This window comes from Chiroxiphia lanceolata, chromosome 1 (genome assembly GCF_009829145.1).
Source record: "Chiroxiphia lanceolata isolate bChiLan1 chromosome 1, bChiLan1.pri, whole genome shotgun sequence".
NCBI lineage: Eukaryota > Metazoa > Chordata > Aves > Passeriformes > Pipridae > Chiroxiphia > Chiroxiphia lanceolata.
The window spans coordinates 155,857,391-155,871,881 of record NC_045637.1 but is presented as its reverse complement, the minus strand read 5'-3'; the positions used below and the strand labels follow the sequence as shown (position 1 = coordinate 155,871,881).

Below are 14,491 nucleotides of genomic sequence, written 5' to 3'. Positions count from 1 at the left end.
CCGAGCCACGCCCACTATGCCAAAGCCACGCCCCTCAATCGAAGAACATCTCAATGGCCACGCCCACGACGCCGAGGCCTCGCCCTCCAAATAGCCACGCCCCCAGTTGATCGACCGTCGTATTGGCCACGCCCACCACGCAGACACCGCGCCCCATTGTAACCCCGCCCCCAGTTGCGATACTGAATTTGTAGTCACGCCCACCGCTCTCAGGTCCCGCCCCCTTATGACCACGCCCACCTACTGCTGCCAGGTGGCGCCGCCGCGCGTCGCGCCGCGGTGACGTCAGAGCCGGCGCGCGCGGTGTCTCGGCCATGGCGGCGGCGGGAGGTGAGGGGCGACCGGCCTGGGGCACCCGGCGCCATCCGCCCGCATCCGCGCCCCGGGCCGCGGGAGCACAGAGGGCTCCTCGGGGCGGCTCCCGCGGTGCGCGGCGCCTCTCCCGCACCGGGCCGTGAGGGGCGGTAGGCGCGGTGCACGCGGGAAGGGCGGCGGGGGGATCCGACGGGATCCGGGAGCGATCCCGGCGGGATCGGGAGCCGTTTCCCGCCGCAGGCTCCAGCATGGCGGGGCCTGGCGTGGCCCCCGCCATTCCTGCAGCGCTGCTAGAGTATCCCGGGGCCGTTTGAGGCCTCTCCCGGCGCTTCCCGGGGGCGGTTATGGAACCCCCGGACACCCCCAGGGCCCGGGAGGGATCTGGGGGGGGACACCGGGGGAGCCCTGGGACCTCCGGGCAGGGCCGGGGACATTCCTGCCCTTTCCCATTCCAGGCTCCCGCTCTGGGGATCCAGCCCCGTTGACGAAGCCATCGGGACGGAGGAGGTGGATTCAGAGGACCTGTCACCGAAACTGGCCTTATTGTGGTTAATTAATGCTACCTAATTAACACTACCGAGGGCTCAGCCCCTCCTGTGGGGGGGACCCGGGACACAGCCCTGTCCCTCCATCCCGGCGGGATTTCTCCGGAGTCACCACGTGTCCAGGTGAGCTGTGCTGCTCTGCCCCATCCTGGTAATTCCCTCATTCCCTGGAATTACCTCTGCCAGCCCCGCCCAGGGAGTCCCCGGGGCTGGGATCCCACGGGAATGCTTGGGGGGGGGGTTGGCTACTGGGACCCTCCCGGTGACCCCGTGGGCTGTGGGCCTGCGTTCTCAGGCTGTCTTCGTGTCACCCCTTGCTCCAGCTGCGCCTTCCTAGAGCTTCCCATGGTTCTGGAGAGCCTGGGATTGGCCGTGTCCGGGGTCCCACAGCCCCTCCCGCCGCAGGCTCCAGCGTGGGGGGGCCTGGCGTGGCCTCTGCCATTCCTGCAGTGCTGCCAGAGTATTCTGGGAATGTTTGAGGCCTCTCCCGGTGCTTCCCAGGAGTGGTCATAGAACCCCCGGACACCCCTGATCCAGGGGGATAGGAGGGGAACCCCTGGCACCCCCAGGCAGGGCCAGTGACCTTCCTGCCCTTTCCCATTCCAGGCTCCTGCTCCAGCGATCCAGAGTGATTTAGGAAGGCCCAGGAAGTGGGTGCAGTGCTTCTGTCACCGTAATTAACCCAGCTGTAGTTAACTAAAGCTGGAATCCCCCAGGAATGCTGATCTGGGGCACCTCCCACCCCTGTGGGGTCCATCTGGTGTCACCCCCAGTCCAGGGGAGGGTTGTCACCTTGTCACCTGCACGAGGCTTGGGCAGCTCATCCCACCCTCCCCGTGCCAGTGCCCTCATCCCACAGGGATTTATCCGGCAGACGTGGATGGAAGGAGCAGCTGGGGCAACGTGGCACTTTCCCTGTGGGAGAACGTGGATCCAGCTGCACCGGAACCAGGGAATTAAACGTGAAACCATGATTTTTCTAATTTACAATTGAGAGCCTTTGTCTCCTTCTGTTTTAGGTAAAAATGGGATAAAATGGGACTGGAGGGAGGGGCTCCAGGTGCTGGAGTGGGGATTCCCAGGGGAGCAGGGACTCTCCCTGTGTCCCCGTGTCCCTGACAGGCCTAGGGTCACCTGGACTCACTGTCTCTGTGGCCCAGGTCCTGATGTCCCTACAGCCCACTGTTCCTGAGGCCCAGTGTCCTGGTATCCCTGGATCCTGATGTCCACAGGGCCCTGTGCTCACATCCTGGTGTCCCCGTGTCTGAAAAACTGGGACAACCCTGATGGGAAAACTGGGTGGGGAGTGGGTTTTTCCAGCTGGAAGAAGATGGCTCCAGTCCCTCTGGGATCTGGGAAGCTCCCAAGGGGCTGCTCCTGTGCCAGAGCTCATCAAATCCTTCAATTAACGGATGGAATAATTCAATTAAGGGGCCAAGTGATTCAGTTAATGGGGCAGATAAATTAATGGGTCAATTAATTAATGGATCGAATAATTCAATTAACGAGTTCAATAAATAAATGTTGTAGGGTAAAAACTCAGTTTCTGTGATTGTTCCACATTGTTGGAAAAGGCCTGGGGAGAGGATGGGGCATCCCCCGGATCACCGAGGGGTCCTGGAGGCCTCAATATACGTCACGGGAGGTGAGGAAAGGGGTAATTAACAGGGTAATTAACGGTGCCCGTGAGGGGAGGGCTTGACAGGGCCTGGTACCGGTGGTTGCCATGGCAACCGCCCCTCCTGTTCGGGGGCGGAGCTTCGCCATGACAACACCAGACTCCTCCAATCAGCGCCCGGGGCGTCGCCATGGTTACACCTGTCTCTTCCAACCAGCGCCGGAGGTGTCACCATGGTTACACCCGCTTCAGCCTATCAGCGTGGGCTGCGTCGCCATGGCAACAGGTCGTGTCCCGCCCTGAGTGGGCGGGGTCCCGACGGTGGGCGGGGCGTCGCCATGGGAACGGCGCCGGAAGTGTCGCGCGGACTCGGTGTCCCGTGAGGCCCCGCGCGGTTCCGGCGGGCCGGGATCGGGATCAGCGGGATCACCGGGAGCGGGGCCGGGAGCGGCCGGGCCGCCATGGAGGCCGTGCCCCGCATGCCCATGATCTGGCTCGACCTCAAGGAGGCCGGGGAGTTCGCCTTCAACGCCGCCGTCAAGAAGGTGGGGTCGGGGGGGCCTGAGGGGCGTGGGAGGGGAGGGGACGGGCGGGGCTGGGAGGGGGAGCGGGGGCCGTGGGCCGGGGGGTCACGGCTCCGTGGCGAGTTTGGGGTCCGTGAGGCTCTGGGGGGTCGTTTGGGGTCTGGGAGGGAAGAGAGGGCTTGGAGAGTGGGGTGGGCGTCTGGGGGCGGGGTTGGGGTCTGTGAGACTCGGGGGGCACTGGGGGTCTGGGAGGGAGGGAGGGGTTGGAGGCTGGGGCAGGGGCCTCTGGGGGTCTTTGGGGTCTGCGAGGCTCAGGGTTTTTTGGGGTCCGTGAGGCTCGGGGCGGTGTTTGGGGTCTGTGAGGCTCGGGGGTGCCCAGGGAAGGGCAAAGCGGGGGGGGGTGTCGGTTTGGGGGTCCCTGGGGCAGCGGGGAGGTGAAGCGGGGGGGGCTGTGGGTCAGCGCAGCGGGTCGGGGGGGGTCCGGAGAGGGGGGACCCGGGCGGGGCCGCTCGGGACCCTCGGGGGGCTCCGGGGTGGGACGGGCGGGGAGGAGGTGACACGAGGGCGGGGGGTTCCCCCCTTCCCGGAGCCCCCCGAGGTCTGGGGGGGCCCGGCCCGGCCCTGTCACCCCCATGGGGACCTGAGTAATTAATCCCTTAATGACGAGGTGTAGACAAGCCCCGCCCCTGCCCGGCGCTCCCCGTGCCGGGATTCCTGGAAGGGCAGGGGGATTGGGGAGGTTCCCCCCGTGTTTGCCTCGCTCCCCCGCGGTTTGAGGGGGGCACACAGGGCGCAGGTGGCCCTGGGAGTGTCCCCAGCCTGCCTCACCTGCGGGGGCCGGGGGGACCTTCTCCCTTCCCGCAACTTCCTTTTCCGACCTCAGCAATTCCCGGATTCCCTCCCTTGCCCGCGGGGATGGAACTCGTCCCTCGGGGGGTCGGAGCGTTTTCATCCCCGAGCCCCCCTGGCCAGGCCCGGGGTCCCCCACCCCCGCTGGCCCCCCCGGGGGTCTCCGGACCCCTCACCCCCCTCCCCTCCCGCAGTTTGTCCTGAAGAATTATGGGGAGAACCCCGAGAACTACAACGAGGAGCTGCGGAAGCTGGAGCTGCTCCGGCAGGTGAGGGGGGACCTGCCCGGGGGGGGGCCCTCGGGGGGGGCTCTGCCGACCCCCCCTCACCCCGCTCCCTGTTCCCAGAGCGCCGTCAGCGTTCCCAGGGATTTCGAGGGCTGCAGCACCCTGCGGAAGTACCTGGGCCAGCTGCACTTCCTGCAGAGCCGCATTCCCATGGGAGCGGGGCAGGACGCGGCCGTGCCCGTCACATGGTGAGGGGAACCCCCGGGGAATGGGGGCTGTCCTGGCACAGGAGGATCCCAGGGACCCCGTGGGGAACCATGTCCTGCCCTGGGGTGGCACAGTAGGATCACAGGGAGCCCGTGGGGAACCATGTCCTGTCCTGGGGTGGCACAGGGAGGTCCGGGGAGCCCTCGGGGAATGGGGTCCTGGCACAGGGTCCTGGGGAACCCTTAGGGGATGGGGTTCTGCCCCGGGGTAGTACAGTGGAGTCCCAGGGAACCTCTAGGAAATGGGATGCTGTGCCAGGGAGGCACAGGTGGGCTCTGGAGGACCCCTTAGGGAACAGGCTCCTGGCACAGGGAGGTCCTGGGGACCCCTCAAGGATCAGTGTCCTGCCCCAGGGTGGAAGGGGGGGATCCCAGGGAACCTTTGGGAAACAGTGTCCTGCACAGGGGGATCCCTTGGGGAACAGGGCTCCTGACACATCCTGCTTCTGGGAGAATCCCTGGTTGTTCCCTGTCCTGTGACCCCCTTTTCCCCCAGGACTGAGATCTTCTCGGGGAAGGTGGTGACACATGAGGACATCAAGTACGAGCAGGCCTGTGTTCTCTACAACCTGGGTGAGGAACGGGACCCCATGGATTGGACCTCCCTGCTCCATTCCCGGGGCTGTCGGGGGGTCCCTGCCCCGCTGAGCCCTCCCTGTCCCCACAGGAGCACTGCATTCCATGCTGGGAGCCATGGACAAGAGAGTGTCTGAGGAGGTAACGGCCCCCAGAGAGCCCAGAGACAGCTCTGCCCCACGGGGGGTGACAGGGCAGGGACTGTCCCTGTGCTGGGAACTGGGAGGACACACCTGGAGTCATGGGGGCAGGTTTGGGGGCTCTGGGAACAGGTCATGGAGGAGCTGGAGCGTGTCCAGGGAAGGGAAGGGAGTTGGGGAAGGGGCTGGAGCACCAGGAGCAGCTGGGGGGTCTCAGGGGGGTCCGCAGGGGGACAGGAGGGGGGAGCCGGGGGGGGTCGGGCTCTGCTCCCAGGGAACAAGGGACAGGAGGAGAGGGAATGGCCTCAGGCTGTGCCAGGGGAGGGTCAGGTTGGATATTGGGACAATTCCTTCTTGGAAATGGGTGTCCAGCCCTGGCACAGCTGCCCAGGGCAGGGGTGGAGTCCCCATCCCTGGAGGGATTTCAAAGCCCTGTGGATGTGGCACTTGGGGACATGGTCAGTGGTGGCCTTGGCAGTGCTGGGGGATGGTTGAATTCCATGATCTGGGAAGTCTTTCCCAACCCAAACAATTCCATCCCCTCAGGGCATGAAGGTTTCCTGCACCCACTTCCAGTGTGCTGCTGGTGCCTTCACCTACCTGCGGGATCACTTCCCACATTCCTACAGCGTGGACATGAGCCACCAGATCCTCAGCCTCAACATCAACCTCATGCTGGTGGGAACTGGGGGCACTGGGCACACTGGGACACCTCCACCTGTGTCCATAGGGTTGGGTGTTCCCTGGGGATCCAAGGAGATGGGATCCCAGTGTCCCACGGGGAGTTGTCTGTGGGATCTGGGCTCCCTCCAGGGGGGAACGGAGGTTTTGGGGAGCAGTGGGAGTCAGGGAAGGCTCTGTGACATTCCTGGACTCTCTGGGCACCTTGGGACTGATATTACCTGTGCCTCCTTGAACTCTCAGGAAAGGGGCTGGAGCTGGGGGGTCCTGCTGGAGTTCTGGGGTGTCCCAAGGGTTGGGGACAGTGAACATTCCCCCTCTTGTCCCTGGCAGGGCCAGGCACAGGAGTGTCTCCTGGAGAAGTCCATGCTGGACAACAGGAAGAGCTTCCTGGTGGCCCGGATCAGTGCCCAGGTGAGCTCCAGGAGCTGCTCCCAGCACAATCCAGGGATTGGGAACTGCAGAGGGACTTTGGGCAAGGGCCTGGAGGGACAGGACACGGGGAATGGCTGCCCCCTGCCACAGGGGAGAGTTGGGTGGGACATTGGGAAGGAATTCTTGGCTGTGAGGGAGGTGAGGGACTGGACTGAACTTCCCAGAGAAGCTGTGGCTGCCCCATCCCTGGAAGTGTCCAAGGCCAGGTTGGACAGGACTTGGAGGAACCTGGACCGGGGACAGGTGTCCCAGTGATGTCACCATCCCTGGCTCTGATCCCAAACACATCCCTGAGTTCCCCACCGGAACCGTTTTTCCGGGCGATCCAAATCCCGGTGCCGGTGCCCCCCTTGCCCTCGCTGCTGTGGCTCCTTGTGTTCCTGGGTGCCCCAGCCCTGTGCCCCCCAGGTGGTGGATTACTACAAGGAGGCCTGCAGGGCGCTGGAGAACTCGGAGACGGCGGCGCTGCTGGGCAAGATCCAGAAGGACTGGAAGAAGCTGGTGCAGATGAAGATCTACTACTTCGCTGCCGTGGCCCACGTGAGTGGGGAGGGGCTGGGGCTGATCCCTGGGCTTTCCCTGCCCCTCTGGAAGCTCTCCCTGGAGTCACACAGCTCTGATCCCTGTTTTCCTGCAGCTGCACATGGGGAAGCAGGCGGAGGAGCAGCAGAAGTTTGGGGAGAGGGTAAGCGGGGCCACCTCATCCCATGTCATCCACTCCAGGCTCTGGATCGTGGTTCTGGGAAGGGGGTTGTGTCTTGGGAGAGGTTGGCACGTTGGGCATCCATGAGTGTCTCACCCGTGCCCTGTGTCCTGCCAGTGCCTGGGAGCTCTGGGAAGGCCCTGGGAAGCTCTGGCCCTCAGGGACTGGTGTCCCTGTGCAGGGCAGGGACATTTCCTCCCGTGCCAACCTCAATTCCTGCTCTCTCCACAGGTCATCTACTTCCAGAGTGCTCTGGATAAGCTCAATGAAGCCATCAAGCTGGCAAAGGTGTGTTCCCAGGAGCAGGGATTGGGGGTTTCCCACTCTAGAGCTGGGCCCTGTGCTGCCAGGCTGGGAAGGGGAGGATTGGGATGGCTTTAAGAGGCTTCAGCTGCCCCCAGGCCTCTCCATTCCTGTCTGGAGTGCAGCAGGAGGTGCCTGGGAGGCTCTGGGAACACCGACAGTGATTCCTGCTCTCAATTCCCCAGGGCCAGCCTGACACCGTGCAGGAAGCCCTGAGGTTCACCATGGATGTGATTGGTGGGAAGTGAGTGTGGAGGGGGCACCCCAGGGTGGTGTATCTGTCCTTCTCCAGGGATTGGGAATGTTGGGGGACAGGGAGCCTGGGGAGTGTCCCTGGTGTCCCCATTGCAGAGCCCAGCACTGCCCCAGGCTCTGGGGATGAACGGCTGCTGCAGGAATGCTGGAGTGATCCTGGGAGACCTGGGGGGCTGATCCCAGTGGGAGCGAGCTCAGGGAGCTGGGAATGCTGCTCACTGCTCCTGACAAGGCATCACCTCTCCATTCCAGGTACAATTCTGCCAAGAAGGACAATGACTTCATCTACCACGAGGCCGTGCCCGCGCTGGACACCCTGCAGTCCGTCAAAGGTGGGCAGTGGGACACGGCCAGGGGCTCCCTGGGAGCAGGGATCCATGTGGGATCTGTCCTAGCCACGGGCTCCCTGGGAGTAGGGATCCATGTGGGATCTGTCCCAGCCAGGGGCTCCCTGGGAACAGGGATCCGTGTGGGATCTGTCCCAGCCAGGGGCTCCCTGGGAACAGGGTCCATGTGGGATGGTCCCAGCCAGGGGCTCCCTGGGAGCAGGGATCCATGTGGGATGGTCCCAGCCAGGGCTGTGTCCCGCAGGTGCCCCCCTGGTGAAGGCTCTGCCCGTGAACCCCACGGACCCCGCGGTCACCGGCCCCGACATCTTTGCCAAGCTGGTGCCCATGGCTGCCCACGAGGCCTCGTCCCTGTACAGGTGTGTCTGGGCTGGGGTGGGGGTGTGCATCCAGCAAGGACCCCCTGTCCCAGCTGGGGCTCTGCAGGCTGGAGGAGCTGCAGGGGACCAACGTCACAGCCATCTGTGACCCCCCCAGGGCTGGACGAGGCTCCAGCCAGTCCCCAGGGGGGAGCAGGGCTCAGGGACCCAGGGACCCCCAGGCTCAGGAATCCTGGCAGGGGTTTCCCTGCACTCATGGGCTGTTTTGTCCCGTCACAGCGAGGAAAAGGCCAAACTGCTGCGGGACGTGATGGCCAAGATCGAGGCCAAGAACGAAGTGCTGGAGTACGTGAGGGGACTGGTGGGGCCCTCCCACCCCACAGGGGCCCTGCGGGTCCTGGGCTGTGGCAGGGGGGACACGGCCACCCCTCAGGGACCCCTCTGTGCCCCACAGCCAGTTCATGGACTCCATGCAGCTGGACCCCGAGACTGTGGACAACCTGGACATGTACAACCACATCCCGGCCGTGCTGATGGAGAAGTGTGCTGCCCTCAGCGTGCGCCCCGACACCGTCCGCAACCTCGTCCAGTCCATGCAGGGTGAGGGAACGGGGGGGTGGCACTGCTCCCTGCCCACAGCTCGGCACTGGGAACGGCTGCACCAACGGCCAGTTCTCTACCGGCATAGATTCCTGAATCCCAGAGTGTTTTCCCTGTTGGATGGGAGGGGGGTGACCCTGAGGGGGTTGGTGCCCAGGAGCGCCCACCACCACCCCGGTGTCTGGGCTGCCATGTCCTGCCTTGGGCTGCCCACAGCCGGGTTTAATCCTGGGAGGCCGTGTCCGTGCCTGGCTCCAGGCCCAGAGCAGTCGGGAGGTGTCCCAGCCCCGCTCCACGTGTCCCCCCAGTGCTCTCCGGGGTCTTCACGGACGTGGAGGCGTCGCTGAAGGAGATCCGGGACCTGCTGGAGGAGGACGAGGCGCAGGAGCGGAAGCTGCAGGAGCTGCTGGGGCGGGTCCCGCCGGCACCAGGGTCCCCCCCGGGGCTGGCCGAGGTGAGCAAGGAGTGCTCCAAGTACCTGGAGCTGCACGAGAAGGCCAGTTTCACCAACACCGAGCTGCACCGCGCCATGAACCTGCACCTGGGCAACCTGCGCCTGCTCAGCGGCCCCCTGGAGCAGGTCCGGGCTGCACTGCCCACCCCCACCCTGAGCGAAGGTGAGGCCTGGCCCCTGGGCTGGGGGAGGCAGGGCTGTCCCTCCCTGTGCCCCCCTGGGCTGAATGTGTCCCCCTGGCATGGGGGAGGCAGGGCTGTCCCTCCCTGTGCCCCCTGGGCTGAATGTGTCCCCCCGGACTGGGGGAGGGAGGGCTGCTCTCCCTGTGCCACTCTGGGGGTCTGCCTGTCCCCACCACACCCCAGGCTGGGGGGAGGCAGGGCTGTAACCCTCTGAGGCTGGATGTGCCACCCTGGGCTGAGGGAGGCAGGGCTGTCCCTCCCTGTGCCCAGTGTGTCACTGGGCACTGGCACCGTCCGTGTGAGCTGGGTGGGTGCTTGTCCCCGTGGAAATGTGACAAGTGGGGCCTTGTTTGGGGACAGAGCCCTGGTTGCTGTCCCAGGGTGTGGCCCCTCACCCCTGGGGATCCCAGCCCTGATCCCCCCTCGGGCTCCGTGCGGTCCCTCGGGGTCCGGCCCTTCCCCTGACCCTGTCCCACCCCCAGACGACAAACAGGTGCTGCAGAACCTGAAGCGAATCCTGGCCAAGGTGCAGGAGATGCGGGACCAGCGGATGTCCCTGGAGCAGCAGCTGCGGGAGATGATCCAGAAGGACGACATCACCACCTCGCTGGTCACCGCCGACCGCTCCGAGATGAAGGTGGGGCTGGGGACGTGCCCGTTCCCCCGCGGGGGCCGCTCCGGCCCCGAGCCCCACGGACCCTCCCCTGTCCCGGCAGAAGCTCTTTGAGGAGCAGCTCAGGAAGTACGACCAGCTCAAGGTGTACCTGGAGCAGAACCTGGCGGCGCAGGAGAACGTGCTCAAGGCCCTGACCGACGCCAACGTCAAGTACGCGGCCGTGCGCAAGGGCCTGGCCGAGGTGGAGCACAAGTGAGTGCGGGGGGCTCAGGGCCCAGCGACAGGGCTGGGCTCACCCCTGGCTTCCCTGTCTGACCCCTGTGCTGGGAGCCGTGCTGGTGGCTTTGTCCTGCCCCCGTGTCCATCCCAGTGGGAGCTGCTGGGTCACCCGGGAGCCTGGAGCTGGGACCAACCTTTATACCGGTAGTCCATCCCCTCCCTGCCCCTTTCCCAGGTGGAACACTACGGTCCAGACGCTGGTGGCCTCCTACGAGGCCTACGAGGACCTGATGAAGAAGTCCCAGGAGGGGAAGGATTTCTACACGGACCTGGAGGGGAAGGCAGCCAAGCTGCTGGAGCGGGCACGGGCCGTGTGCCAGGCCAGCCAGGCCCAGCGGCAGCAGCTGCTCGAGAGGTGGGTGCTGCCCAGAGCCTGGGGGGCTGCTGAGACCCCCGGGAGGAGGAAAGGGCCCCGGGGTGCTCTGCGTGGTGGCTCAGGGGTCCCGGTGCCCGTGGAGTGGGGTGGTGGGCAGGCAGTGCCCAGCCCCCCCTGAGCCCCTCCTGCCCCCCCAGGGAGCTGAAGAAGCAGCCGCCCCCCCGGCCCACGGCCCCCAAGCCCCCCCTGCAGAAGAAGGCGCTGGAGCTGGAGCCCGGGGGCTCCGAGGCCGCAGATTTGGGCTCCCTGGGGCTGCCGGACCTGCCCGAGGAGCTGCGGAGCCTCCCCCCGGAGCTGCTGCCCGGGCCCCTGGCACAGCTGCCCCCCCCAGCACTGGCCGCCCTGGCTGGGGGGCTGCGGCCCCCCGAGCCCTTTGTGCCGCCGGGGGGGGTGGCCAGTGCCCCGCTGCCCCCCCTGGCCCCCACGCCCCCGTTCCCGGGGCACTACCGCCTGCCCGGGCCCCCCGGCCCCTTTCCCCCCGCGGGGGGGGCCCCGGGGCAGCTCCTGCAGCCCTCGGCCCCGGCCGGGCCCGTGCCCAGCTCGGCCCCGGCCCCGCCCCAGCTCTTCCCGGCCGCCCCCCTGATCCGCGCTCCGGGCCAGCCGGCCTTCGGGGGGCCCCACGTGCCGCCCCCGCGCTCGTCCCCCCAGCACGGGGCCCTGCCCGCCTACGGCCTGGGCCAGCCCGGGGGGGCCCCGGGCCCGCTCCGCCCCCCCGGCCCGGGGGCAGCTCCCCTGGGTGCCCTGCCGGGGGCGGGCGGCCCCGAGCCCCCGGGCACCCGCCCGGCCACCACCACGGTGGACAGTGTCCATGCCCCCATCTCCAGCTGCACCGCCCCTCCGCGGGGACCCCCGGGCCCCTTCCTGCCCCCCCAGCGCCCGGCGGGGCCCCCGGCCCCCTTCCCCTACCCCGCGGGAGGGGTTCGGCCCTTCGTGGCACCGGCTCAGCACCCCTTCCCCCCGGCACAGCCCCCCCACACCTTCGCCCCCGCCCAAGCCCCCCAGCAGTTCCCCCCGGGGCCGTTCCTGCCCCCGGCCCAGGCCCCGCTGCCCTTCCAGCCGCCCCCCCGGCCCTCCCTCGCCCCCCCGGCCCAGTTCCCCCAGCAGCCCTTCGCCGGTCCCGGGGGGCAGCTGCCCCCCCCCGCCCCCGGGCAGCCCCCGCTGCCCCCCCAGCTCTACCAGCTCCCAGGGCAGGACCAGCTGCCCCCGCCGGGGCTCGCCCCGCACCCGGGGGCCGTGCCCTTCCCCAGGGCCCCTGCCCAGGGCGGTCCCGCGGCGCTGGGGGGGCTCCCGGCCGTGCCCACCGGCTCCCCCGCGCTGCCCTTCTGCCCCAGCCCGGCCCCCCCGGGCACTCAGCTGCCCCCCGGGTCCATGGCCGCCCCCAACCAGGCGCCCCCGCCCAGCCCCGTGCCGGGCACCGTGGTGGTCCAGGGCCCCCTGGTCCCGTCCCCGGCCCCCTCCCCGGTGCCGGCCCTGCCCGTGCAGCCCCCGGCGCCCCGTCCGCCGCCCGCGGGGGACGCGGCGTTCCCGCGGCAGAGCCCCTGCCCCGCGGACCTGCTGTCGTCCAGCCCCGAGAGCCAGCCCGGCGGGGCGGCGGCCGGGGGGCTGCTGCAGCCCACCAAGGCGGGCGCGCAGGAGGGGCAGCGGCCGCGGGCCGTGCAGGTGATCGAGGCGGACCCGTACGCGGAGCCCGAGCGGGTGCAGCGGCTGCGGGCCGAGCTGGAGCGGTTCCGGGCCGCGGCCGAGCGGCTGGAGCGGCCCGTGCCCGGCGGCGGCTCCGAGCTGGACGCGCTCTGGAAGGAGCTGCAGGAGGCCCAGGAGCGGGACGCCCGCCAGCGCTCCATCGCCATCGCCCGCTGCTACTCCATGAAGAACCGGCACCAGGACATCATGCCCTACGACCGCAACCGCGTCGTGCTGTGCTCGGGCAAGGACGACTACATCAATGCCAGCCGCGTGGAGGACCTGTCCCCGTACTGCCCCGCCCTCATCGCCACCCAGGCCCCGCTGCTCGGCACCGCCGCCGACTTCTGGCTCATGATCTACGAGCAGAAGGTCTCCGTGGTCGTCATGTTGGTGTCCGAGCAGGAGCTGGACAAGGTGCGTCCTGTCCCGGGTGAGGGGCGGCCGGGGCGGGGCCCGCGGGGATGGGACACCCTGCCTGCTGCCTCTCGCCCTTGCGGGGGGCCCGTGGGGGGCGGCGGCCCCGGCAGGGTGTCCTGACGCCCGTCCCCCGGCAGAAGGTGCTACGGTACTTCCCGTCGGAGCGGGGCCAGCCCGTGGCTCACGGCCCCCTGACCCTGGTGCTGACCAGCCTGCGGGTGACCCCCACGCACGTGGAGCGGATGCTGACGCTGCAGTACCGCGACCAGAGCCTCAAGCGCACCGTGGCTCACCTCCAGTTCACCTCCTGGCCTGAGCTGTACGGAACGGGCGGGCAAGGGGGACTGGGGGGGTTGCAGGGGAGGGCTTGGGAGGCCTGATCTGCTGGGGGGGCTGCGGGACCAGAGCTCTGGGTGTGGGATGGTGTTTGGGCAGCCCTGACGCCTCCTGGGGGGCTGAGCGCAGGGACTCCCCAGTGAGTGTGTCCCCCCAATCCAGGGGCCTGCCCGACAGCAAGGGGAGCCTCCTGCGCTTCATCCAGGAGGTGCACGGGCACTACCTGCACCAGCGCCCGCTCCACACGCCCGTCGTGGTGCACTGCAGGTGAGCGGGGACGGGGCTCCCGGGGTGGGGCGGGGTCCCCCCTCGTCCCTCGGGGTGTCACAGCCGGGGGTCTCTCCGCAGCTCCGGCGTGGGCCGCACCGGGGCCTTCTGCCTCCTGTACGCGGCCGTGCAGGAGGTGGAGGCCGGGAAGGGCATCCCGGACCTGCCGCAGCTGGTGAGGCGCATGCGGCAGCAGCGCAAGCACATGCTGCAGGAGAAGGTACCGGGCACGGGCTGCAGCCCCTCGGGGGCTGGGGGCGGGGGCTGCAGCCCCCCGGGCTCTCACCGCGTCCCTCTCCCCTGCAGCTGCACCTCAAGTTCTGTTTCGAGGCCGTCCTGCTCCACGTGGAGCAGGTGCTGCTGCGCCACGGCGTGGGGACCCCCGCGCTGCCCAAGCTCCCCAACAGCACCTCGCCCAAGGTGGGTACGGGGGGAGTACCGGGGGGGCTGGGGGGGGGCTCTGCCACCCCTGGGCTCACGGGGCTGCTCTCCCCCAGCTCTACTTCCAGCAGGACCCCCAGGACCTGGTGCTGGGGGGGGACGTTCCCATCAGCTCCATCCAGGCCACCATCGCCAAGCTCAGCATCAAACCGGGGGGGCCCAGCACAGAGCCCGGGGGGGGCTGGGGGGCGGACCCCACCTCCCCTCCGGACCCCACGGACCCCGAGGTGCCGCCGGTGCTTCCCGACGGCGTCGTGGATGGTGTCGGTGCCCCCCTGCCCGAGCCCCCCGCCCCGGGGCCGCCCCTCCCCGAGGCACAGGGTGACGCCGAGAGCAGCAACCACGCGGGGGAGAGTCCCGAGGGGCCGGGGGGGCCACCAGAGCCCCCCGCCGCCCCCCCTGCCTCCTCCTCCTCCTCGCTGGAGCTGCTGGCGTCGCTCACGCCCGAAGCCTTCAGCCTGGACGCCTCCCTGAAGGGCAAACAGCGCATGAACAAGCAGAACTTCCTGCAGGCGCAGCCGGGCGAGGGGCTCCGCGGGCCCCGGCCCAGCGACGACCCCCTGAGCATGCTCGACCCCCTCTGGACACTCAACAAGGCGTGAGGGGGGCGGGGGCCCCCCGGCCCCCCCCCCCTCCACTTTGACTCCAGGTAGAACTGACTTTTTCAGCTCTTTGCTACTAAAATAAAGCGAGTTTATCGGCCGGGCGCTGGTGCTGCTGTGGGTGGGGGCTGTGC

The 14,491-nt window shown here is 68.2% G+C and overlaps 1 protein-coding gene, 1 long non-coding RNA gene and 1 other non-coding gene across 4 annotated transcripts; all 3 read left to right on the top strand.

The window, feature by feature from the left end:
* The first annotated feature begins 243 nt into the window (after positions 1-243).
* LOC116786376 lies at positions 244-2,358 on the top strand. Of its 2 annotated transcripts, XR_004356900.1 has the most exons (4): positions 244-330; positions 771-983; positions 1,467-1,879; positions 2,021-2,358. It is a non-coding gene; the product is annotated as an uncharacterized LOC116786376 (long non-coding RNA). The 2 variants fall into 2 exon arrangements; XR_004356901.1 differs by lacking the exons at positions 244-330; positions 2,021-2,358 and adding an exon at positions 408-464 and having other exon boundaries at positions 1,467-1,854.
* On the top strand, positions 550-678 carry LOC116781200. Its single transcript, XR_004354808.1, has one exon. It is a non-coding gene; the product is annotated as a small nucleolar RNA SNORA9 (small nucleolar RNA).
* A 442-nt stretch (positions 2,359-2,800) lies between the features above and the next one.
* On the top strand, positions 2,801-14,460 carry PTPN23 (protein tyrosine phosphatase non-receptor type 23). The gene is made up of 25 exons (XM_032686372.1): positions 2,801-3,023; positions 4,046-4,120; positions 4,199-4,326; positions 4,841-4,917; positions 5,012-5,061; positions 5,607-5,738; positions 6,075-6,155; positions 6,585-6,716; positions 6,814-6,861; positions 7,111-7,167; positions 7,368-7,426; positions 7,690-7,769; positions 8,029-8,143; positions 8,384-8,449; positions 8,559-8,704; positions 9,013-9,321; positions 9,823-9,977; positions 10,057-10,208; positions 10,411-10,590; positions 10,749-12,708; positions 12,849-13,030; positions 13,210-13,314; positions 13,396-13,534; positions 13,621-13,734; positions 13,812-14,460. The coding sequence occupies exons 1-25, from the start codon at positions 2,940-2,942 to the stop codon at positions 14,355-14,357; spliced, it is 5,172 nt and encodes a 1,723-aa protein (XP_032542263.1). The 5' UTR covers positions 2,801-2,939; the 3' UTR covers positions 14,358-14,460.
* The last annotated feature ends 31 nt before the right edge of the window (positions 14,461-14,491 follow it).